The 27,494-nt window shown below is 39.4% G+C and overlaps 1 protein-coding gene across 6 annotated transcripts in view; it reads right to left on the minus strand.

The window, feature by feature from the left end:
• Positions 1–27,494, minus strand: part of PTPRG (protein tyrosine phosphatase receptor type G) — a 772,027-nt gene that overhangs the window by 36,896 nt on the left and 707,637 nt on the right. For all 6 annotated transcript variants that reach the window (XM_081935636.1, XM_081935635.1, XM_081935639.1 and 3 more), the window contains one exon: positions 12,674–12,765. In XM_081935636.1, coding sequence (XP_081791762.1) covers positions 12,674–12,765 — 92 coding nt within the window. The remainder of the gene's footprint in view (positions 1–12,673; positions 12,766–27,494) is intronic.

Here is a 27,494-nt window from a genome sequence, read left to right on the forward strand (position 1 = left end):
TCCATCAACTCTTTCACTTCCACGAAGCATCTTTCATATTTCCATTAACGTAACCTCACAGACTTCTAGGGCATTTTGACAAATGATGATTTATTCCAAGCATCTTCCATATCCATTTTCCTTACATCCACTTTCCATTCATTAATCTGGATGGATTAATCTTTCTTTCTATTTATTGTTACACAGGCCTTATTTTCCTTTTTTCACTGACTTTATCTTCTCTCAAATCCATTCTTGAGTCTATTAAAAACTAATCTGTTCCATATTTAGAATCTCTCTGCATTCTTAGATCCATTATTAATTACTTTTCCATCATAAGGAGTGAAATCACCTCAAATTATGGCTAATCAATTATGTTTTGGGATCAATCAGTTTGCCATTTCTAGACTATGAATTTGAAACACTTCTTTTTTTTAAGCAAATGCCAAAAAATAACATTCTCTTTAATTTTTGGTTTTCCAAAAGGCCTAATAATTTCTTCTGTGCTTTTTCCTTTTCCAACCACTCTTTCATGTCAAATAACAGGATATCTTTTCTATTCCAGGTCATTTTTATCCCAGTTGTTGCATAGTGTTTCTCAAACATTCACCCTGCTTCTTTATCAGTATTCACAGGATCATCTTTGCCTTTTTGATAGAATTTCCTTCCTTCCTTCCTCCCTCCCTTCCATTTCATTTCATTTCTGACTTCACAAATTGACTAAACAAGTAACTTTCACAACGTCTCCATCTAATATACATTTATTATGACAGCAATAATATGGGAAAACATGCCTTCTTAATAATAGCAAGGCTTATGCAAAAGAGGATTTAATAGGTTTTAATGATCTGTATTTCAGTACAACAAAATAGTAACCAAAGTTAGTCAAGTGCTATGTCATCTCTATGTAAACTAATTTTAATTTTTGACACAGTGGCTGAAAAATTAATAATCTTTCCAAATTTACATTACAGCTACTTTTGTACATTATGGAATTTATAACACTTGGGCTTTCTCAAAGCTATTTTCCCTTCTCTCTTGTCTGACCTGACCTTGGAACTGCCGTCTTTGTTGAGTGGGTGCATTGCAATGTTTCGTGAGCATGCAAAATCACAAAATTAAATCTGACATTTTGAAACATACAAGAATAAGTCTATCTTCCTGAAGTAGATGTTTAGCTATGTTTTGAGTAGGCTCACTGAGTTCAATGAGTCATGCTTAAAATTATATGTTATGAATTTCAATGGACGTTTCTATCAGTATTTTGCCTTTTTCATTGAACAGGTGCCTACCTAATTCTTTTCTTTCCCCTTTAGCCTGAATTTATCTCACAAAGCCTTTTTTTAAATTCTTTTTAGCCAGGGACATCAGCAGGTGGAGTCAAAAGAGTCACAAAACTGTGAAATAGAAGCCATGCCCCCTTTTAAAATAATTATTAATCATTTACCCACCTTCCCTGAGGACACCCCTATTTACAACCAAATAGAATGCTGGAAATACATTGTGTAACAAGGTCACAACTTCGTATGTGTTTGCCTGCCAGTCTGATAATTCATTGAAAACTGATCAGAATGCAACCAAATTGGATATGGGGAGAGTTGAAAACAAAAGAAAATTCAGCTGGAAAATGGGCCAAATACTGCAGAAAAAATGATCCTGAATAAAATTCCAATCTGACATGCAGTTGGACAATTTCTTGCAATGCTGGTGGTTGCTCCATTCTAAGCCCCTTCCCTTTTTTTATCTAGTAACACGATTCTCCCCCTTCTGATATGCAACCCACTGTGAGGTCTTAGTACACGAGTGTCCATGTATACACTTACCCAAGGTCTGCTAGTAAAGAGGCTGGAAAGAATAGCAACAGCAATAACACTTAGACTTATGTACTGCTTCATACTGCTTTATAGCCCCCTCTAAGCAGTTTACAGAGTTACCATATTGCCCCCAACAATCTGGGTCCTCATTTTACCAACCTTGGAAGGATGGAAGGCTGAGTCAACCTTGGGAGCGGTAAGGATTGAACCCCTGGCAGTCAGCAGAATTAGCATGTAATACTGCATTCTAGCCACTGCATCACCATGCTACTGCATGGTGCTTCTTTTACTTCTATTCTTAGAATCATTGGTAAAACTTGATTACTTCTGAGTTTTTATGTCTTTGAAGTTTGGGATTATCCATCTACACTTTTCCTTTGTGATCTTGCCCATTTTAAGTACGTGTTACCTTGGATTTCAGATCGTCACTGCCATCATGGCTAAAAATGTCTTTTTAACCATAATGGCTTCTGTTGTTGTTCTCCATATTTTATCCTCATTGGAACTGTTTTCAACTTCTTTTGTACACCTCCATCTTTAGTATCACCCATCCACTCACACATTTTGAGCTATATTGTAGAAAAACAATCAAAGATACCTAAAGTTTGAGAACTCCACATTCAAGTAGGCAGACCTGTTAGAAAAAGTCAATTCTTTGACATTTTTTTTTTGTTTATGCATGTTATAGAGCTTCTCAAATAAAATCTTAAGCAAATTTAAAGGGAATTGTTGCACGGAGGTAATTTATCTAACTGCTGCTTTAAAACCTTCTACTGTGTCAGGAAAAATGTGGTTCAGAAATCATAACTGTTTTAGTCTTCTGAAGAAATGAATGATATCCTATCACATCTAATAAAGAAACCTATTAGTTACTCAGCTCATGTTTTATTTGGGCAAGTTGTTTCTTCCCAGGGATTCATTAGTATCACAATCAAGTCCTATCATAAAAATCCAAATGCTGAAACAAATAATGTTCATAAATATATAAGATTCAGATCTATTTTGGTATTTTCCTCAATAGTGTGCTAGTAAATCCTTCAGTTGTGTCATTATGAATATAATATAACCCTATTGTAAAATCAGCTTTGATTGTCTTACTAAACATTAGCCTGCATCATCCATGCAGAGCAACGGTGGTTCTGCCATTTAATAATCAAAGTTTGACCAATTTGAGGAACAAACAAAGGACCTTCTCCCTAATATCTGAATGGACAGATCACTATGTTCAGATGTTGAGCTGGTGTAGCTACTCCAGGGGGCTCAAATGTTGTGCTGTATCTCTTCAACTTCTTGTACGAGGAAAGCTGGGATATGAAACTAGTAGGCTGTGCAACTTGGAGTAAAACCTTTTTATTAGGTCACTATAATGGACTGAAAGCTCTTTGGCTAAGTGTGGGATGCAATAAGAACTGAACACAGTCTTCTGTGCTTGGGGTGGGCGGATGAGAATAAAGAGAGGGGACTGACTGTTTAATGAGGCCTGTGTGTCCGCACTTTGGCAAAGCCTTGCCACACATTTACAAACAAAGGGAGAGGAAAGAATTAGAAGTCAAAACTATTTTATGTATTTATTTTGATTGTGCCTTTATTATTTTTTATAAATATCTAATATTCCTTCTTCCTCCTACCCTGTGAGGTGAGGTGAGTGAGCGTGAGTGACTCTCTGGCCCACAGTCACCAAGTTGGTTTTCATGTCTAAGGTGGGATTAGAACTCATAATTTCTTGGTTTCTAGCCTGATGCATAGAATATTGAATCATAGGGGCTGTGTTCTGTGTTCTATGTGTCAGGCTAGAATGCGTCTATGTTCTATGTATTAGCCTAGAACAAATCTATGTTCTATGTGTCAGGCTAGAACAGAGCTAGCCTGTTCTAGCCTGACACATTAGACCAAACCAATTGGTAAAAAATTGTTGAATTGGAAACTCCTACATTTTAAGCAACTGGTAAGAATATACTACCCATTTACCAATGTCACAGCCAATGTTTATAGGTGATACGCGATAGCAATAGCACTAACACTTAGACTTATATACTGCTTTACAGTGCTTACAGTCCTCTCTAAGTGGTTTACAGAGCCAGCATATCACCCCCAACAATTTGGGTCCTCATTTTACCCACCTCGGAAGGATGGAAGGCTGAGTCAACCTTGAGCTGGTGAGATTTGAACTGCCAAATTGCAGGTAGCCGGCTGTCAGCAGAAGTAGCCTGCAGTACTGCACTCTAACCGCTGCGCCACTGTGATGGCAGACTTTGGCTGTGACTCAGGTAATAGGAAGACTTATTTTTTCAGCAGCCTGGGTTTTTGAGATCTTTTTCTTGGAGAATAGTAGATAATAAGTGTACATCTTGAGATGTTCCCATGATATGACTGACTGGGTTTAGTTAGTTTAACTGGGTCTATGAGCCAAATTTGACCGCTTCAGGATCTTCTGGTATTCCCAAAGTATAGTCTTTCCCATTGATCAAGCTAAGTATCTTTGAGGAACTGAGCTAATATGCTATTGGTATCAATGACTACCAAGCACTCTAGAGCAGTGCCTCTCAATCTCGACAACTTCATCTTCCAGAATTGCTAGCTGGGGAATTCTGAGAGTTGAAAATTCACATATCTTAATATCGCTGAGGTTGAGCGACACTGCTGTAGAGGTCTCCAGTCTCTTGCTCCAAGAAGAGGCAGAACGTAAAGGAAACATATGAAATAATTAATCACAATTTCTTCTAATTAGGAAATAATCTAATATGCTTCCATGCCAACAACAACCGTGGAGAGGTACGTTAATTACTGATGTTGCGCACAGGCTTACCTTTAAATTACAAGAAAAGCATACAGTCTGCAAAGAAGAAATTGAATTCTTTTATGAGCAAGGAGTATAATTTATGCTATGTGTTTATTTAAAACATTATTGCTTGAATATTTTCCTCTCATGATAAGGAAGAGTGCTCAGAATATAGTTCAGGTCCAAGAAATGATATTTAACTATTTTTGGGTTTGCGGAAATACCACCTCAAGAAAATAAAAAGTAAGAGCTGGAAGAGATACCTACAACAATAGAAAAAGAAAGGAAGAGAGGAGGAGAGGAAGAGGAGGGAATGAAGATAGGGGTGAGGAGAGGAAGATGGAAGGGGGAATGAGAGGAGGGAAGATAGGAAGGGGAAGAGGAAGAGAGGAGTACGGGAGAGGTAAGGGAAGAATGAAGGGAAAGGAGAGAGGAAGAAAGAAAGTAGAGAGGGAGGGAGAAAAGAAAGGGAGAAGAAGGTTGTTTGATATAACAACTACAGTGGTTTCCACCAAGGTCCTCTGTTCCGGTGGAAACAGAGGTTTGTTCCTATTGGTCGAAGGGTCTGACAGCTCCCTATAAAAGGGCTGCTGTCAGACTCAACCTTCGCTGGATTGTTCTTACTTGTTGTGTTAAAATAAAGAGCTGTTGTTACCGTTAAGCCTGTGTGTGCCTATCCATTACCCAATCTAACAAAACAGGCAAGGGATGGTAAACAAAGCAAACCAAATTGTATGTTATAACCCTGTAAATGGAATGACAAATGTATAAGAACGACAAATGTAAAAAAGAATAATAACTATGTAAATGTATACCTATACTTGTATATAGAGAACAAAAAAAAAACACTTAAAATATAGTTCAGGTCAATCAGGCTAGTTATCTGAACAATCACCATTTGCTCTACAAGCAAATACAAGGAGATCATGGTTGACTGACACAAAATTTCTTGTAAATGCTTTTTTTTTGAAAACAACAACAACCCCATTTCTGTTCCTTAAAGTTCAAGCCAACTTCATGTAGCCCAATTAATGTGGTCCCCATTATATCTAAGTCCCATTATCTCCTGGTCTATGGTCCTTGCTCAAGGATGATGCAAGTTGTTCAAAATAATTAGCATGGCCTAAGTTTGGCAAAAGCCATTTAGGAAATTTCTTGGTTGCATTTGGGGTGGGGGGGGAGAGCAGGGGAGAAAAGCTACTATCATTAGGAAATATTCTCAACGTTTAATGTGGATTTTAAAAATGAAATTGCTTTGCCTTTTTGGAGAGGAGGAACAGCAATACTGCTTTCCTTTTCTTATTTTACTTCTATGACTACCTCAGTAAAATGGTAACCGGGAGCTGTCTAAAATACAGCAATCTAACAAATGAAAAAAAAATTAAAAGGGGTTTACACTGATGGTAGTAATTAATAAACATTCAGCAAGGCTGCCATCCGGGCAGAGCATTTTTCCCTTGAGGGCATGAGACATCGTTTTTTTTTTTAAATTCACATATGTGTTTAATAGCTTAGGGGAAAGTGAATATATGATCCTGTCAGTGTTTGGTGTTTCTCTAGGTTGCATAGTCGAAATTATTATGTATTACAATGAGGACTCAGATTTTCAGCATAAATTCACATAGATGAAAGCATACTTATAAGTTATTTAATTTTATGTTCTGAGATGAAGTAAATTTCCTCAGATGAAAGTAGGGCAGTTAAATTATTAGACAATTCTGCCTTTGTGGACTTACATTAATGTAATGTATTCTGGACATGTTAAAAATCCTCGCAGGACTGATTTTTTTTTTAAAAAAAGAGAAGTGCAGGATATTTCAGTTTTAGAAAAACTGTCAAATTGCTTCCAGTGTGTCTGTATAACTAAATCAAATTAGGTTCGCTCAGCTCAATGAAACAGCAGTACAGTTCCACAGAGAGATATTTAACTATCAATTTAAAACTACTGCAGGGTTAGCACTAGCAAATAAGATTACTATAAGGAGCTGGCATTTGTTAAAATGTCATATGTACTTTACTTCCAGAATCAATATAAGCATGAGAGATTTTCTCATGTTCTCATGTTTTCCAAAGAGGGGAAAAAGAATCAGAAGTGATAGTGTTTTATTAATAGTAGGAGACCACCAAAAAGAAGAATTTTTAGAATGGTTTGGCGGGGGGGGGGGGAGTCCCTACCATAATAGGTGTAAGAATTGATGGGCAGGCATTGGAAAGCTGCATCACCAAATCGCTTAGGAGGATGGACTGGAAGATTTTTTTCTGGCTTGAGCAGGAAATTAGAATGAATGAATGAAAAAGCATGAATTAGGTCCTTCTAACAGAACTTCCCCTTCTACTGTGTTTCCCTGAAATTATGACATGTCCTGATAATAAGGCCATGCCACATTTTTCTGGTGGGTAAAAATATAAGCCCTCCACCGCAAATAAGCCCTCTGGACAACCTCTCATCTCCGGCCAGGCAGAGCGCTGTTCAGCAACCTAGCGGTATCCCAAAGGTGCCAAGCCGCGGGAACTGGGGGGGGAGGCAAAGGTGATCACGTTGCTTAGCACCTTCGGGATACCGGTAGGTTGGTGAGCGGCTATGTGCCCAGCTGAAGAGGGGGGTTGCTGGGTGGCTGCTCTCTTACGAGCGGGCTCCAAAAGAGCTGGGCACAGCCTCATGGGCGAATGGCTCTGTTGCGCTGTCGCAGCAGCGCAACACAGCAGCCATGAAGCGACCACACTCATGAGCAGCCACCCGACAAACCCCCTTTCCAGGTGGGCACAGCGCCATTCACTGACCTAGGGGTATCACCAAGCTGCATAAGGGCCTGTTCGCCACCGCCCGGCTCCCGCGGCTTGGCGCCTTCAAAATGGCAGTGAATGATGCTATGCACGGCTGGAGAGGGGGGGTTTGCGTGAGCGGCTGTTCTGCTCTCGGGCCTCCCAGCCTCACAATGCCCTGGCCCAGCTCTCTCCGCAGATCCAGGGGACCTCTGCTGCCGCCGCCGCCACATGGCTTTTCTGTGGCTTCCAAACTGAGTCTTCTGGCAGTGGCCGCTCTGGGCATACGCTCTATGGTTGTACGCTCTGCTGGCAGCTGGCCCATAACCATAGCCGCCCAGAGCGGCCACTGCCAGAAGACTCAGTTTGGAAGCTGCAGAAAAAGCCATGCGGCGGCAGCGGAGGTCCCCTGACTCTGCGGAAAGAGCTGGGCCAGGGCATCCTGAGGCTGGGAGATGCCCGAGCGAGAGCGGAACAGCCGTTCACGCAACCCCTCTCTCCAGCCGTGCAGAGTGCCATTCACTGCCATTTCGAAGGCGCCAAGGCGCGGGAGCCGGGCGGCAGCAAACAGGCGCTCATGTGGCTTGGCGATTCCCCTAGGTCAGTCAGTGGCGCTGTGCCCGGCTGGAAAGGGGGTTTGTTGGGTGGCTGCTCATGAGTGTAGTAGCTTCATGGCTGCTGCGTTGCGCTGCTGTGACAGCGCAATACAGCCATTCACCCCTGATCTGTGCTCGCTCTTTGGGAGCCCACTTGCAAGAGAGCAGTCACCCTGCAACACCAAAACAATAAACCCTCCCCTCATAAGGCCCAAGCCATATTTTGTGTGTAAAAAGAAAATAAGACCCTGTCTTATTTTCAGGGGAACGGTATATTATCCAAATATTTGTAGATACTGTACCTCATTCTGGCTATTCTACTTGAATGATCTCTTTACAAATTGCTATTTCATTAAAGCTGGAAAATTTCAAGGCAGACAGTAGATCTACAAAGAGGCAACAATCTCCTCTATAGTTTCTATGCAAGAAGGGAGTGAATCAGAAAAAAAGGCACCTTTCTATTCATTTTGGTTGATCTCCTCTGACATAGTTCCGTTGATCACATGATGCCCTCAATGGGTTGAAATATTCTAAGTATGGTCTGACCAATACAGAAGAGAGAACAATGACTTAAAGTTCCCAATGTCAGTGTCTGCTCTAAACACGACTCTATCTGGATCTATTCTTATATGTACAAGATCATTTCACTTAATTTCACTTATATTATATATCCCTAATCACTTTGTGTATGTTTGTGAGAGAGAGAGAGATTAGGAACTTTTAGGGCACAGAAGTGAAGAGTTGAAGTCCAACGGGAATATTACTTATTAATGAATTGCCTACCACTTATTTCCAAAATGTTGTTTAATCATCTATTTAAATCACTATACCCAATTTCTATACTCAATGAGAAATTGGTTAGTAGGCCCCCAAAAGTACAAAAATAAATGCAGAAAGAAAAACTGTAAGTAGCCATCATTTAAAACACTCATGCACACACACATCCTAGCCCTTCATAATTATGAGTGAATCCAAGATCAAGTGCTTCCTTTTGGTAAGTGACAAGCCTGCTCTATTCCATCGGTCTCTAACCTATCCTCTAGTCATGATGCATTATCCTTCCCATCAACGTCAATTGCCCTGCTGGTTGGAGATGATTAAAAATCTAGCCCTATGCATCTAAGAAAGAAGACTACTGTGAAAAGATGGAAAATGGCTTGGGTTTCTGTATTAAACAATAGAAGAGGGGTGTCAAACTCGATTTCATTGAGGGCCAGATCAGGGTGTATTTCACCTCACGGGGCCAGGGTGGGTGTAGCCAGGGTGAGCATGGCCAGCTTAACATCACTAACGTTGGGGGGGGGCGTCTGTGGTGACCAAGTGTTCTGCCTGTGAAAATGGGCTCCCGAGCTCCATTTTTGGCTATGATGACTTCCTGCAATCCTCTGCCAGAGAAAACAGAGCTCAGTATGGCCACCTGTGGCCCTCGTGAGCTCTACTTTCTGTTGCGACAGCCTCCTGCAGCCCTCTGTCAGCAAAAATGGAGCTTGGGAGGGCTGCCCGTGGCCCTCTGGGGGGAGGGCTGCTTTCGCTGGCAGAGGCACCGTGGGCTGATCTTTTGCTGTTTCCAGGGCAGCCCTGCGGGCCAGATCTAAACACCCTGTGAGCCAGATCCGGCCCACGGAACTTGAGTTTGACACCCCTGCAGTTGGAGGAAAAACTGTGTTTTGAAATTTTTCAGTTGGTTTATTTTTTGCATAACAAGTTAGCATATGAAATAAAGAGCTGAACCAGAGATTTATTCCCTGGCATTCTGCTTTTCTATATCTTGGTAGATTTTTAAAGATTAAAGATTTTACACATTAGTGTAAAGATGTTAGTCTTTTGTCACAACAGCTGAAAAGCTCCTTTGACCTAAACCCTTTGAATATGTAAGCTCATCTTGTTCATCTTTTATAAGGTAACTTACGTACTTCAGAAAAATATGGGAAACAGAAACAACTTATAGTAAACTTATGTATGGTTCATTGCATAGGCACTGCCAAATTGGAGAGGATTATTTATGCAATTTCTGACATTCTATTTATTTATTTATTTTATTTGATTTCTAGACCGCCCCCTCTCCCCGAAGGGACTCGGGGCGGTGTACAGGTACCAAATTAAAAAACCTTACAAATAATCATAAATATAGTTAAAAACGAATTAAACTTTAAACCCCTGTACAAATTTGTAAAAATTAAAAACTAAGCCTAAGACCAAAATTTAAAAATACAGGCTGGGGTGGGAGAGCTGGAATTAGGCCAAGACGGCTAGATTAAATAGGTGGGTTTTGAGCTTCTTACGGAAGGAGCGGAGGTTCGTGGTTGTTCTAATATCAGGGGGAAGGTCATTCCAGAGGGTCGGGCCCATCACAAAGAAGGCCCTTCCCCTGGGCGTCGCCCGCTGGCACAGCCTAGTAGACGGCACCCGGAGGAGTCCCTCTCTGTGTGAGCGAATCGGCCGAAGGGATGTATGGGGCAGGATACGATCCCGCAAATAACTAGGCCCTGTGCCATGGAGAGCTTTGAAGATGATAATCAGCACCTTGAAACGCACCCGAAAAGCCACAGGTAGCCAGTGCAGCCCACGCAGGAGAGGTGTTACGTGGGAGTATCTAGCGACTCCCGAAATTGCCCGCGCGGCCGCATTCTGAACCAACTGTAGTCCTCGGGTGCATCTCAAGGGGAGCCCCATGTAGAGAGCATTACAGTAGTCCAGCCGGGACGTCACAAGCGCATGGGTGACTGTGCGAAGGGTGTTCCGGTCCAATAGGGGATGAAGATTACATAATATATGTCTATGTAGATTCTCAGTCATCCAGGTCATGGTTGTCCCAAAGGTGCTTTTTCAAGAGGCAACCAAACTTTCTGGTTTTTCTTTGAAGATGTTTTGCTTCTCATCCAAGAAGCTGAAGAAGACTCTTGGATGAGAAATGAAACATCTTCAAAGAAAAACCAGAAAGTCCAGTTGCCTCTTGAAAAAGCACCTTTGGGATTACATAATATAATGTGCTACGCAATAAGAAGGTGAGAAGAATGTTACAGAGAAATGAAGGGCATTAATACACTGCGATAACTAGTTCCAGACAATTCTGATATATTTTACAGCTAACAGGACAACATTTGTGAAGAAAAACTATGTCAGATCATTACCCAGTTACTTTTTTTGGAGACAATCTTATAGATTTTTTTATATCCACCTAAACAAGATCAAATTTCAATAACAACATCCCAAGTGACTCCTCCATGCATATATGCTCTGGCAACCATTTTGAAGAGAATATATTCTGATCATGAATTTCATAAAACTTTCATCATCTGGAGTGTTAATAGAAGTCATAAATTCATACAAACTTTGAATTTGTTCATCTTTATATGACCCAATTGGATCGTAATTATTTCTAAGGATTTTTCAAAAGAGTCAAAGAAATTTTTTTCACAGAGTTTTCACAGTTATTTATTTGTAACTCAGAGTAGATCATCTTTTCCCAAATTGACCTTCTTCAGATGTGTTGGAATTCAGCTCCCATAATTCCCTGACCACCATGTTAGACATGATCTGGATGAACCAATAGCAACTTTCCGTTATCTAACATTCTATTATCTCGGACCAGAATTGATTAATTAATCTAGTAAATGCAAAACTCACATCACTAAGTTCTTTATCCAATATAGTACATTATATGCAAAAATAAAGCAAGCAACATCTTATTACAATAGCTTTTGCAACATGTCACAGAAAAAACATGACATTCCATAATCGCTTTGAAGTATACATTAGGCTTCCTTTTTAAAGGAATTAAAAATAGTATACAGCAATAATCAAATCTTCCCATAAGTGGAATTCAGCTCACATTCACACACACACACAAAATCATTGTATGTAGACTTATTTTAAGCCATTGATAATGAAAGAATGAACAAACTGTGAAAGGATAAAACATGCATTTAATTCCTAAATAAAAAGGAGACCCAAATCTGTTTATACTCAAGTAGAATAATCCTAAGTAGGTTCTTAACATTGAGCTAAAACTGACAAAGTCCAAAAAGATTTACAATATTGAACAGCTATAATTATGCTCACCCCAAATAAAGCTACTTCATTTGGTTACATAAAAAGATGTTTACTAACTTTTTTTTTTAAAGCTGGAAAAAAAATTGAACCAAACTAAAATGCAAGGATCGGATGTCCTACCTATATGGCAGTATCCTGGCAAATATAAATATGTATCCAAGAGCTTGCTTTATACATATACATATACATACATATATATTATAAATATAAATATATATTTATTATGGAAGAACTGGCGGTGAATTAAACATGCTTTTCCTCTAAGTATAAATATACAAGATTATGCTACCTATTTACCTCTAGTAGACATTGCTGAACATTAAGATGAAGATTTTGAACTTCAGTAGAAAAGGCAAATGGAATTAAAGACTCATACAGGACCAGATACCAGAGTCAGAAAAGACAAATTCTATATGACATCTAGAGGTTTCCTTTGTGAAACCTTCAAGGGGGTTTCATCCAAAGGAAAAAAAGTTAAACTCCACACCTTTTACTCCATTTTAAATAATTACTGTACAGAAACAGGGTTATAAACCACAACAGGTTTAAATCATGGGAAGAAATCATAGGACTGTGTAGAGCAACTTATTTTAATTGTACCCAAACTAGGATAAATTGTTAAGCAAATTCAAACGGTTGCATCCATGATCAAATCAAGGCATGGACGAATGAGGCGAGGCCTTTCTTACCTGGGATGGGAATAATGGGGACGGTTTCGTTTGGTACCACCCGAGGAGAACTGCTGTCTTCTACATAGAAATGAGCTGTCTGGAAACATTTTCTGCAAATGGAAGAGAAATAGCATCACTACCTTCAGGGTTTAGGAGCACTTTTGTACAAAATCAAACATTTTGACAGGCCAGTTGAAAAAGTCCATTTCAGACTCTGCCTTCTCCCCTAATGCTGATGGTTGTTGTTGGCTATTTAAATAAAAAGTTATGATGCCAGGAACTGCCAATGGGAAAAAGCTGTTTGATTAATTCAAGAGCACAGTATGTTATCTATTATTAAACTGTTAAAATAGGTTGTCCAAAAAGTTTAGCAGCAGGGAGGTTGGGGTTTGTTCAGGTTGCACTTAAGCTTCCAAGCTCTGCAACAGCTCCTCAAAAGGGAATTTAAGAGGGACAACCACAACCTTGTGGGAAATGTTCCAACATAACGTCAAGGAAAGAGCATCTAACTTGGGGAATCTTCCTTCCTTCAGAAAGTTGCAAACTTTCCAAAACCTAACACAACTTTGTCTCATCTCTCTCCCGGCGCCCATCTTCTTCTTTTTCTTCTATGCCGTATTTCCTATGAAACAAGACCCAAAACCATGCCCAAAAAATCCAACATTGCTTGTCAGCAAGACCCCCCGACACCGAAAATGATTCGGAAGGCAATTCTGATGGCCACACCCCAGCACGCGCCCGCCAAAGAGCCCAAACCCGAATGAACGAATGGAGTGCCTAAGGCTTTCCAGTGCAGTCTTTTACCTGTACTTAATGCAAAGCAAAGAGCATAAGCTGGTCATCACGGAGAAGGCACTGAGAAGGAGAGCATCCAGTGTTCCACTGAGCCTCTGCATGGTGATGCTCAGCAAGACACGGTTTTCCAGCAGCAGCGTCACTGCTTGGTGCTGCCTTAATGAGCTGCTTGCAGCTGGAAGTGAATATTTAATGAACCTTGCTCAGCATGAGCTGCTCTTGTGACGGGGGAAAAAAGCGGGCTACTCTCAGCTGTTAGGAGCTCTTTGCCAAATCCTAGATAGAGCAGAGATTCCCCTCTTCCTGGCCAGCTTGAAAACAAAACAACAACAACAACTACAAAAAATGACTTCTGCACTTCTGGGCAGAAAGCTTGCAGCATCACCCGGGTGAAGTTTCCCTGAAAAGCACAGGGCTGCTTTTTGCTGGCGAAATGTTTGCAAAAGCATTCTCTTGCTGGCTAGCTCGGTTTCTGGAATTAGGGCCAAGCAGAACAGCCCACCACCATCCCATCCACTCTGCTGACACGGTCAAAGCAATTTCTATAGCCATTGTTTGCAGCCAGAGTTACATAGTAGAGCACTTTGAAAAGAAAGAAAGTGGGGGGGGGAGCAGCACAACACAACTCACAGCAATTTTCAAAGGCCAAGGGAAACACTTAGAAGAGTTTGTGTGAGTTTGAATTGCACTGACATCAAAAGTTAAGGCTGTCAGATCAAGATGTGGGCATTGTGGGATTCTGGTAGCATCGTTTAGTTAACTTGAGCCCCTCTCTCACTCCATGTCTTTACTTGGCTGTCTGCCCCCCCCCCCCCCCCCAATCTTCAGCTCTGAGTCAAGTGCAGGCATCTCCGGTGCAGCTTTGCCCATGTGAAGAAAAAGTGTATACGAAGAGCTGCGGGACTGGAGCCTTAATATACAAAGTTAATTTTGAAAAAGGAAGAGAATGCAGCCTTTTTAATTCCTTGCCCCTGAAGCCATGCACTATGAATTAAGCCAGAAAAAGGTTTTCCAAAGCTACTTTTATCCCCAATTAATTTTATGATGATAACGGAATTAAAGCGCATTATTACTAAACAAATTAAGGACTAGTTATTGTGATCAGCTAAACTTTGATTTTTTTTAAAAAAAAAGTCAACTTGCTTATATATCAAATTTGAAAACTACCCACCCATGTCAGTCATAGGGCAATCTGGGCAGTGTACAATGAAAACATAAAAAGCATACAATCATATCCAAATAACATATTATTTATATTTTAAGCCATTAAAACAGTCAATTATGCCATTAAAACAAGAATAACATAATTAAAACTGAAAGCTAAAAAAGAGAGGGAGGGCTTTCAAGGCACTAACCAACCTCACAGCTGATGGCTCCTTACCCATCAGGTTGATACCTCACTTGCTCGCTCTTTCTACTCTATCATCTGTCTCTCTGTCTGTCTGTCTGTCTATCTATCTATCTATCATCGATCTATGTCTGTGTCTATTTATCTGTCTGTCTGCCTATGTCTGTCTCTCTGTCTGTCATCTGTCTATCTACCTTCAGTACCTATGTACCACCTACCTATTTATAGTCTCTCTCTCTCTCTCTCTCTCTCTCCCTCTCTCTCTCTCATACACACACACACACACACACACACACACACACACACACACCTCTCTATCATCTCTCCCTCCCTCCCTCCCTATTTCCTAGCCAGCTTTGAATGAGTTTTGAATAGCACAGTTATATGTGGTATGTCTGTTATAACAACACTCTTGTAATAAAGATTGGGTGGAAATGACCATGCCACCCATTTTGAAAGATGGCTGTGTATGGACTGGAATCCAGGTTTCCCAGGTTAACAATTGACGCTCTATTCATTACACCACACAGACTTCCAGGACTATCATACTAGGGACATCTGGCAATCCCAATTGCTGTGCACTGTGCACTTATGGCACTAGATAAATAATGAAAGCAAGGGCGCCACCTCTACAGAGCTGCTGAATCAATATGCAGCCACTGGAGGATTTTAATCAAACCAAACCATTGCTCCCATCTTTTGGCAAGTATATTTCCTGGTTGTGTAACCTATAGAACCAAACCTTCTTATAGAAATGAGTTTCTCTTTCTTGAACAGCTTGACTGCTCTTTTTTTCTCCCTCCTACCGAAAGAAATATTTGGCTTCTATTTGGTTTGCCTTTATTTTAGACTGAACACCCTGGGGGCGCAAAGGGGCATAAATCAGTCACAGTAAAGGAAAGGTTATGAATATGGATCAGGAAGAAGGCGCCGGTGTTTCATGCATTCTGGAGTTTCTCTTCTGAGTGAAGGAAATCCATAGAGGATAGCTTTAAGTACTATTATTTTTTTCTTCCAGTGGAGAGAGAGAAAAGGAAAAAGAGGGCCCAGCACACAGTTCCCCTTCCTAAAGTATTCTGTGTAAAAATAATTATGTTTACCAAACAGAAGACAACTCTGCATGTATTTACACTGAACAAGGAGAAATATAATTTCATAAACAGAAGGTACATTAGAGGAATCTGGGTTAGTTCTCTGCTCTCAGAAAATCAGCATCCTACATTCTAATCCATTGCAGTAGGCTACAACTAATTTTGATTGTGGGTTTACAGGAAGATAGGATTCTGATATTCTTTTTATTAGAATAATAAGAAAAGCAAAGTTTATCAGTCACAGAGGTAGCAAAGGGCTCTTAACAGTGGATGTCTTGGAGAACAAAGGGCATGAGAGAATACCTGCACTTTTGAGAGAGCAACTTTGATTTTATGTTGATATAAAATATTAAAACATCCCTATCATTATTAGATACTTTTTTCATTAGAACTGATATCCAGAGGATCTCTAGGGCCAATGAGTTGTTTGCAAGTGATCCTGGAATGGCTATAGGATTCAGTTTTTAGCTTCGATCGGTAGCTTTATAACCAAGGTGCTCACAAGGTATACTTAGTAAAAACCTAATTGCTCTAATTGCTTCAGCCCATCGATTCTCAGCAGGCACACAGCAATGCCCAGCAGATCTGGAGCTAGCAGTGGTTAGTGTTCCAAGTATATAATTTGCTGTGTAAGTCTAAATAACATTTTATAAACTTACTGCGCCCAGGGTTGCAAACAATGGTACACAGTTTCTTTATTAGAGTTATTAAAATAATAGATAAAGATAAAAGATAAGGAAGACTATAGAAATACAAGAAGCTGCTAAGCACGGAATCAGAATTTTGGCTGAGGATTGTCAACTCTGACTGAGGGCACAGTGCCACATAACAATCTTCCTGACACCTGGTTGGGGAGGTACAGAATTGATCCTGGGTGGACCCCAAGAAGAATGGGTGAAGAGCCCGAGCTCTGTGGATTTTTAGCCACGATATGGCAAATGGGTACTATTATATACTGCTGGGAAAATGTTTCTGCAATAATTTTTTTTTAAGTTTAAAAAAATTACTGTGGGACAATAATAACTATCATATTTAGTCTATATGAAAATAAAAAACCAAGTTTAGGATTGTAATGTACAATGTAGTTGAATGCCTCTCTGTGTTATATTTCTGTTGCTTTAAACAAAGGCAGCTTCCTCTCTGTTGGCAGATCGTTATGCCCATTCTACACACCTACGCAACTCGTTATGGCATAAATAACTTCATGGCATTCTGGAGAATGGAGCTTTATCACAAAATCAAAGGAATAATCAGGTTGTCAAAGAGATCTGGTCTCTGTAATAACAAAGACTGAAAATCATATCGTTTCAGAGTTACTAATGCCAAATCTATAAGGAAGAACATTCTACCCGGAAGTTTCAAAGTACAGTACCTTATTTATCAGCTACTATTTATGTCAAATATCTTAAGTGCCAGGTAAAACTTCATTGATATTCATTGATGTAGATCCAAGAAAGAGAAGCAGGAAGAAACAATGCATATCTAGTTATCCCCTTCATACTCTTGCTTTCAATGTAAGCAACATTATGAAAAGGGACCAAAAGGAGTAAGAATAAAGTAATAAAGGCAGTATAAAATCTAATAACGAACTAACTTGTCAAACAAGTTAAGGATATAAAATATAACAGAGAAGAGGAAATTTATACACCAACAACATTCACTATGCCTGTTTATACTTTTCTATCTTCAAAAGGACATACATTAATGTATGCACTATATTGAAAGATACATTCATTTGCCACATGTATAATATACGATCTTAGTGATTTTGGATTTGCACCAATTCGATATTTGTAAAATAAATTTAGTTTTATAAATTTAAAGAAACTAATTTGCAATGACTTTGTTGGTTTCAAATGTGGCTGCATTATTGTATATTTCAGATTCTACGTTTTTGTATTATGTATTGAATTTATTTAAACTTCTTAAAAAAGCTGTTTTGAGAGTAATTTGGAAAAGCAGCAACAGGTTTTTATAGCCATGGACAGATTATGGAAGTCTTGTTATGAAGTTACACAACTGAAGAAACATTTTTTGGATTTTATAATTACAGTGGCATTCTACATTTCCAGAATAATTCATAAAGCCCACATATTTTCTATGAATCATTGAGAACTCTGTTGTCTTTGAAAGAAAACAGTGTGTGTTCCCTGAAGCAGTCCCATCACTCTCTTTCCACCACCATCCCCTATCTCCATATGCTTTATTTCTGGCTGACTTTTCCTCAGGGAATAGTAATTTTGTGAGATCTCAGACATCAGGCAGGGTTACACTGTGCACAGAAGCCAAAGAATATACTCATATACTGTATGTACATGCCAACAGGACACCACTTTGAGATTTAAACCCCTTGAACAGGGATGAATACAAAACAAGAGTCATTGCCTAAAAGAAAATTGATTTAAAAAATTGTCAGGTAATTGCTCAGGAACGGTTGTGAATGGATGGATCTACAATTCTTTAAAAACCAAGAAGTTAATACTTCCTTTTAGAAAGATGACAAGCTTTTGCTTGTTTTGCATGTCCTTGAAGTTCAGCTTTCATATTCAAATGTTTTTAAGTAAGCTACATGAAGGAACCATTCCTAAATATAAGATCTCCTTCACACATTTGGAAAATCAAGAATGCTGATTCATCTGCACATCTGTTTTTTTAATTACATAGTTTGTTGTGCAAAGCTGTGTGTGTGTCTCGGTATCACATTACTGAGGAGCTCAATAATTGTGTCTTGCATTTTTCAGTTGACATTATGCAGTCAAGAATCATTTTTTCTTTTCTCCTGGAAAAAAAACAGCAAAGATTGGAGGTAATGTTGCATTTAGTTTTCTGCCTCCCTCAAACTAGTAGCTATTGGCTTCAATGCTAAACAGCCTGGCCTCATTTGAGGGGGAAAAAGATGGAATTTGTACCTGAATTTAACCTTGCAATGTCCGAAACAAATGGATCCACTAGGTACAGTGAGGGTTTTTAAAAATTCTCTATCGTTTGAAATGCTGTAGCTTGAGCACTGTATAACACAGATCAAAAGGGTGGATTTAATATCTTTGAAAGATATGTGAAGCAATATTCCTTGTCTCTGAAGTAGTTGAAGTTTGTTGGAGAGATTTATCAAAATAGTTGAAGACATTTTTGTTTGGACATTTTCTGGAAAATTTAGTTCCAGCACAGTCTTGAGCGTTAGAAATCTTGAGATTTGTACAGAAGAGGTTGGAATTCCTTTGCAAAGGAAGAAGGCAGCTTTGGGATTTACAGAACCTGCTTTCCTGTCTTTGAGTTCCTAAAGTTGTACAAAAAAACTGGTAGTCCTAAAAGTATCAGTGATACTTTCTGTGTTCTGATTTTATTGAGGGCATCAAAAATCATATCTAGAAAAACTGCATTTCAAAGGAAGAAAATATATAGAAGAAGTTAATGGGAAGGACAATCTACCCTGTTTCCCTGAAAATAAGACCTCCCCGGATAATAAGCCCAATCGGGCTTTTGAGCAAATGCACTAAAATAAGCCCTCCCTGAAAATATTGCAACACAGCAGCAGCCATGAGGTGACCACGCTAGCCGCCTCCTGCACCTCAAAAACAGTAAGACCTCCCTGAAACTAAGCCAAAGTGCTTATTTCAGGGATCAAAAGAAAATAAGACCCTCTCTTATTTTCAGGGAAACACGGTAGTGGTTAAAACACCAAGTTAGAAGCCAGGAAACTGCAAGTTGTAGTCCTGCCTTAGCCATGAAAACTGGCTGGGTGACTTTAAGTCAGTCACTCTTTCTCAGCCCAGCTCACCCTACAGGGTTGTTGTTATGGGAAAAATAGGAGGAAGGAGTAATAGAGATGTTTGTCAGCTTTTGTTATTTATGAAAATAATAAATGTAGGATAAAAATAATATAAGTAGGAGGCACCAGATATTTTCAGGTAGACAACCTGTGCCTCAGTGCCAAAAACATTTTTGCGATGTTGTGTAGAGCTTAAACTTAGAAACTAAGAGAAACATGAGAGAGAAAATTAAGCCAGTTAACATTCTTTAAAGTCATACAATTAAAGAGAATATGGTTGAGTTACAGCTAAAAGAATAAGTGAGGGAGTTGGTGGTCCTCGGAACTCAGTTAGAGGAAGACAAAGAACAGTCTCTCTCTCTCTCTCCTATTTATCTATTTAAATCTTGAAATTAATTGCCTGCAGCACAGCACTTCATTATTGTATATGCTGCTGATGACATAATACATACTTGCCCCCCTGTGTAGTAAACAACCTTGCAATTAAAACATTTGCTCTTCTTCAGTTCTATCACAGCATCAAAGCTGGCAGAAGATCTTCAGGAAACTTCCTCCACCAAAAAGCATGAATGGCGTGTGTATCGACTACAATCCACCATCCAGCAAAAATGTTAATTTTAGGCAAGAAATGGCTGGTGGACAGTGCCTAAAGATGACACTTTCTTACCACTGATAGGATTATAGGCCACTGATTTTTACAAGCAAATCGTGTGGGCTCTCGTAATTATGAAGCCAGCAGAGAGAAAGCTTCCATGAACAAATAACCTGCTGAAAAGGAATGAATAGCTAGCGTGCTTGGGCGACATTACACTGATCTGGGACGGCTTCTGTCTTTCCTGTTCATATAAGACAGGGGTGACAAACTCAAGACCTGGGGGCTGGATCCGGCCGGCAGGGTGCTTAGATCTGACCTGCAGGGCCACCCTGGAAACAGCCCATTTTCGCTGGCAGAGTTCTCGGGCCACCACAGGCACCCCTGACACAAGTGGCATACCTGAGGGTAGAACAAGAAGCAATGGGTGGAAACTAATCAAGGAGAGAAGCAACTTAGAACTGAGGAGAAATTTCCTGACAGTTAAAACAATTAATCAGTGGAACAACTTGCCTCCAGAAGTTGTGAATGCCCCAACACTGGGAGTCTTTAAGAAGATGTTGGATAGCTATTTGTCTGAAATGGTATAGGGTTTCCTGCCTAGGCAGGGGGTTGGATTAGAAGACCTCCAAGGTCCCTTCCAACTCTGCTATTGTATTGTATTGTAAATATAGCTGGCCACCCCTACCCCACCTCCTGAGGTCAAACACAATGCTGATGTGGCCCTCAATGAAATCGAGTTTCACACCCCTGATATAGGATATAATGGAGCAAAAAAATAACTCTCTAGACAACTTCTGCCTCAGGGATTCAATTGAAAGTTTCTCAAGGTGGTGAACAACCCAGCGAATAGTAGAATGAATTAGAGCAGGCCCAGCAAAGCAGCTTTAGCTGTGAATTAATTTCTTAGAACGAAGAGCTATGAAGTACAAATAAACCCTTTCGAATCAAATCCTTACATTGTTCATTCTTGCTCTGAACAAGGCAACTAACTGCCCAACCTCTTATTTTGATTCCTTTCCTATGGATGTGCTACATTGAGAAGAAGGGCAGAGATGACAGAGAGATCTATTAAAAATTGCTTTTGATATGAAGGCACGCAGTCTCCTCTGTAGTCAGACCTCTAGCCCACAATTGTAGATACCGACTGATAGCAACGTTTCATGATTTTAGCCAAGGTCTTTTCTTCTCAGTAATGACAGGAACTGAACCTGAGGCTTTCGCATACAATCCAAAGTGTTATAGCTCTATGACCATGACGGCGAACCTATGGCACATGTGCCAGATGTGGCAAGCAGAGGCCTCTCTGTAGACACGGGTGCTGTCGCCAGCTGCTCCTCACCATCACCAGAGTGCTGGAAAAAGGCCTGAAAACGGCCCAAATAATGCCTAAAAAGCAGGCTGTTTTGGGGGCCACTTTCCAGGCTGTATCCAAACCATTTTGGGCCATTTTCAGGCTGTTTTTCAGGTTGTTTTCAGGCTGTTTGGGGGCCATTTTTCAGGCCATTTTTGACCCACAAAACACCCCCAAAATGGCCTGAAAACAGCCCAAAACCCAGCCTGAAATGGTCCAAAAATGGTCCAAAAACCAGCCTGAAAACAGCCAAAAAACAGGCATGCATGCGTTGGCCAGCTGATCTTTGGGTTTCCGGCGCACATGCACACACATGCATGCGTGTTCCGGTTTGGGCACTCAGTGCCGAATTGCCATCACTGCTCTATGCAATTGGAACATGAGCTAGAATATCTCCCCATACAAGTTTGCACATCCACATTGTTCACTGCACCAGAATGAATTGTAAGTAAACAAGCAAAAGATATGAGATCTGATTATAGATAATACTTACACAGGTAATCCTTAATTTACAACCATAATTTGGACCAGCATTTCCATTGTTAGGTGAATCTTGCTTGATTTTACAACCTTTTAATGCCATGGTTGTTAAGCGAAACACTACAGTCTTAAAGCGAATCAAGGAGTTGTTGAGCAAATCTGGCTTCTTCTATAGACTTGCTTTTTTGGAAGCTGGCTGGGAAGGTTATAAATGGTGATCATATGACCCATGCAATGATTGTAACTGCATGGACCAATTATAGGTCATTTTTCCCCCAGTGCTGTCATAAATTTGAACAATCACTAAATGGATGTTTGTAAGTCAAGGACTACCAATAAAGCTAATTCTTTACTTATACCTCTGAACTTCTAATAAATATTCTCCCTATGCAATATTACATTATTTCAGACAACTGAATTGTTAGGAAAAGTATATTTTATGCCTTTATTCAAATCAAATGAGGTATGTTCCCACCCCATATTTTTATACTGTGAAGCACTCTGAACCCACTATTTTTTTCAAAGAATAAAAAATAGCCATTCCTGAAATTAGTAGGAAAATTCCTCCTGGAAAATAAAGTTTGGGAAAAGTGGACTGGGACAGGTTGCACAGAAAATGCTCATCAGTTAGAAAAATGTTATTCAACATTTCTAATGTGATTCAACATTTAAAGTGACATACAATCTTTCCCAAACATGTGCTATTCTTTTATTATTGCTTATGTCATCTTCCCTTATTCTCATAATAATAGAAATTATTAAATTGGCATAAATTTCTGAACAGGATGTACTGTATAACACTGAATCAGCTTCTGGAATGCAGCACAAACAGTTTAAGAGCCTTAAAATAATAGGTACATTCAGAGAAGAATGAATATCAGGGCCTGCTTAACAGCTCAGAGAAGCTCCATGTTCCAAGTCAGTACAGTATATCTTTGATTTGACAATTATAGCCAAGATGGCTTATAGCTCACTGTTCTCTATAATCTTCCAGGCTCTCTAGTAGGAATTCCCAGAATTGTAATTCCAACACATTTTTTTTTGGGGGGGGGGGGGGGAAGAATGTTGGAAAAGAGAGCTATCACCACAATATCACAAAATCCATACTGGTCTATTGAAATCAGGTTTCTTCACCTTCAGGTTTTTTTTATGAAATGTGTTGGCCAGGGGTTTAACAATTTATATTAACTGAAGATGAGAATATGCAGCATACATATTCCTATCCAAATGTATTAAATTGGTATCAAATAATTTGATTTTAAAAATAAGACTAATGCAAATAAATGTTTTTTCATAATGGAAATGTACTTAAAAACCTGTCCTAGTTGGGCTAAACAGGAATTTTTGTAGGCCAAGCGGGAGAGAAATCCTCTATTACAAAAACTGAAAGAATGCCCCATATGTTTACATGAACTGCATATGAACATTGGTGGTGATGGGTTAAGACCTTTACTCTTTCTTTCTAACAATATCCCTTGAGGATGGTGAAAGGTAATTTGGGATGACTTAATAACCTTGAATAGCAAGTAATTGCAGCTTTTGTGACCTCTGACAGCTACAAGAATTAGCAACCCCTGCTATATTTTAATAAATACTTTGAGCATCTGTGCTACACTTGGCAGCGAAGGAAAGAATTTACATAAGATATTAGGGCATGTTCCCTATCCTATAAATGATCACAGGATTTCCTTTTGAAATGTTTTTATTGTTTCTTTTAGAACTGCTTTTACAAAGCAGATCAGGTTGCTTAATGAACATCTGTAGTAAACTAGCCCCAAATTATCAATAAACCTAAATGATTTCATGAACGATTTTAAGAGTTTAATAGAAGCCTTAAGTCAGGCTTGGGTATCTTGGGACCTTCAGAGTAATTTCAAAATGTCTATGCAACAGATTGGCTCAAGCTTCCGAGAACAATTACCTGCTCTTCCTGCACCCTGTTATTTGGAAGTGAGAGAGAAAAGGGGGGGATCAGAGGGAAAAGATTAACTCCACCCACTTTGACTCTGGCTCCACCCACAGCTTGCTTAAGCTTGGACCCATTGCATGACCCACAATGGGTAAACCCTGAAGGAACTGAGAAGAAATATTGCCTACCACTTCCTAGATTTTATTATTACCCTGGCTCACTTTGTTGCTGTTAGTTGTGAAGTCATGACCGATCCCATGCGACCCCATGGACAACGTTCCTCCAGGCCTTCCTGTCCTCTACATCCTCTGGAGTCCATTTAAGCTCATGCCTACAGCTTTGGTGACTCCATCCAGCTACCTCATTCTCTTCGTCCCTTTCTTCTTTTGCCCTCAATCGTCCCCAGCATTAGGCTCTTCTCCAGTGAGCCCTTCCTTCTCATTAGGTGGGCAAAGTACTTGAGTTTCATCATCAGGCTCTAGCCTTCTAAAAGGCAGTCAGGATTGATCTCCTCCAGGACTGACCGGTTTGGTCACCTTGCAGACCAAGGGACTCGCAGGGACTCATTTTAGCGCTTTTATTTATTTATCTTTCCCAATAAATGACTGGAAATACCAGGAATATATGTCTCCGAATGAGGAAGGTGTTAAATGCAACCTCAAGAAAGGACAAAATACTACTAATAGGTGGCAGAAATGTAATAAGTTGGATTGACAGGAAGGTTTTGGACAGAATAAATTGTATCATGCTATGGGGTGAGTTAATGGAGTCCTCGGAGGTGGAATCCTTGTTTGTTGCCAACCCCTACTTTGAGCAACATAAACACAGATTTTCCACATGGATTACTATTCAGTGCATATATCATTGAACTGCGTTGACTCATGAGACGCTCTTTTGTCCTCTGCTTTATTTAATGAAACTGCTATGGGGATATCATTCAGAGCTTTAGAGGGAAGGATGCCTTCAGGATCATCAAACTCTAAGGAAGTCGTGGGTAACCTTGAATTGTTGTCCAATTTTTATATTGGGCTGGCTGAGGGGCAACCACTGATAGGCAAGGCAATAGGACTTGGGTACAGAGAGAGAGACAGCGATAGAGTCTGTTTGGGGTGGGGAAGGGTGGCACTTCCCAGGAAGTACAAGTGTATTGGAAGTGCTTCTTCACTTCCAGTGGCCACTGGCTTTGAAGGTGGCAGCTGTGGCGAGGAGCATGTTTACACTGTTGTAGCTACTGCCTTAAAAATTATCCACCCTAACAGGCTCCTTTGCCTCTGTTACAAGCCATCATGAACAGTGAAATGGGCACAACTAGTCAACGTTTAGCCAGGCTGCAAAGTAAGACAAAGGAATGCAGTTATATAGTACTTGTGCTGAAAGTTGTCTATGGGGCACTACCGACTGTCTATTAGTTGCAATTTGAGCAGTTCTATTCATCTTGAGTCATAAACAGATTAAAGCTGCCTGTTTGAAAAGCTCCCCTCCCCACGATAAACCGGTCCAGTGATGTAGTTCAGAAAATGAAAGGACCACAAACACTAAGGCATTTCCTTTTGGGATTATTGAGATGGACACTACATCGGATTGCTCTTGAAGAACATCTGGAAGCTGCAGTTGATCCAGAAAATCATGGCATGAACCACTATGGATGTGCCTAAGTATACCCAGATTACACCTTTGCTTCGTCAATTGCATTTGCTCCTAATAGAATTCCAGATGAAGCTATGGATGCTGGTTATCATTTATGAAACCCTATATGGCTTTCTTTGATTCCTTTTACCTCTCCTACCAGGTATACCAGGAGAGTTGTGCTCTGAGTCCCATTTATTAAAGAATACCAATGTCCAAGAAGCCAAAAAAGATACAATATATTAATGAATTATGCTAAAAATATTAGAGAACAGGAGAAAAGAAAATTAGAGATGGTTTTTACATTAGAGAAATGACACAAACATTTCTACTAATGTAAGAATACTCATACTTACAAAAGAGCAAAGGCAACCAAAATACTATACTGAAAACTTTTATAAATAGAATTATAGAATGACAAGCATATTTGCAGAGCGTATATATTTAGCAGTTGATTTCATTAGAGAGATTTTATTGGAACTATAGTCAGAATAATCTAGATTATGGACTGCAGATATGATAGGCTGTACCTTAGAAGGACTGGTACAAATGTGTTTTGTCAGAACATGGAAAGCTTCATTAGGATAACTCTAAATTAAATCTTGGGGGAATTAAAATAACATTGAACAACAACATTGAAATAAGGATCTCCAATTAAAACTTACGCACTTTAGAATGTTCTTGAAATGGGGTTTCTTAAATAATTCAATTAAAAATCAGAAAGAACATTTGCTCATAAAGTTGATGGCCTTCACTGGCTATACAATAATGTTCAAAATATGGGAAATTAAGACAACCTTGAGAATGGAAAATGTGATTTAATAGTTATAAAGACATGATGGTGAGACGACTCCCATAATTGGATTCTAGCAACTGAAGGATACCATTTGTTCAAAAAGAATTAAAACAATAGAAAGGAGGCAGGAATTGCATTGTATTTAAAAATAACCAGTTTCTACATATAAATCCAAATGAATAAAGAGGGAAGTAGACAGTTATTAAAATTGCAGATGTTACAAAAATAGGTCGGAAAGGTATTCTCTAGCAGACAGAAACAAAATTGAAAATGATATTGATAGGTTGGAGAAATGGCCTGAAAATAATAGTATGAAGCATAATAGAGACAAGTACAAAATTTAGGAAACAAAATCAAATGAAGATATATAGGATAGAAGTAGAAAGCTGCAGAAAAGAAGAGACAAGTGACAACAGATGTATAATAGGAAAAAGTCCCAAACCTTATGGACTAGAGATTAGAAAAGTCAGACAACTTAGTCAATGTGACTATAAAGTAAAAATGCAAAGTGAAAATATGATAAATGTTAAATATCAAATAGACAATAGCAATGTTAACCAGCACTTTAACAGACTTGCAGTAAAGAAGTAAAAGCAGATGCTTGGTTTTTTTTTTTAACTCAAGGATATATAAAAGGAGATCACTCCTCTAGAGGAAGACTATGTTAACAAGATCATGAAGAATAAAGATATTTCTATGAGTGAGATTAATAAAGCAATGGTTTCTTGGTGATAATGAAAGCTGGAGACTGAGAAGGAGCAGAAAAAGAAGAGAAAATGCTTTTGAATTACAGATATAGATCTGGTTACTAATAGTACTGTGGATGAGAAGACTCTATCAAACAATCTTGCTATAAGACTGCTTCCTTGAGCTGATAATCAAAAGGCAGGAATTCACTTACTTTGGGGATCAGAGATGGGCTACAAAAAAACAGCAATGCTTGGCAAGAGTAAGTGAAGTTGAAAAGGGGGAAGAGAATGTACAAGGTGGATTGACAGTCTAAAAGAGATTATGGAAGAGGAACAGGATATTGTTAGAGACAGATGAGGATTCATTGTAACATATTTGAGGGTGGATGG

The sequence above is a fragment of the Natrix helvetica genome (assembly GCF_964273705.1).
Source record: "Natrix helvetica genome assembly, chromosome: 1".
NCBI lineage: Eukaryota > Metazoa > Chordata > Lepidosauria > Squamata > Natricidae > Natrix > Natrix helvetica.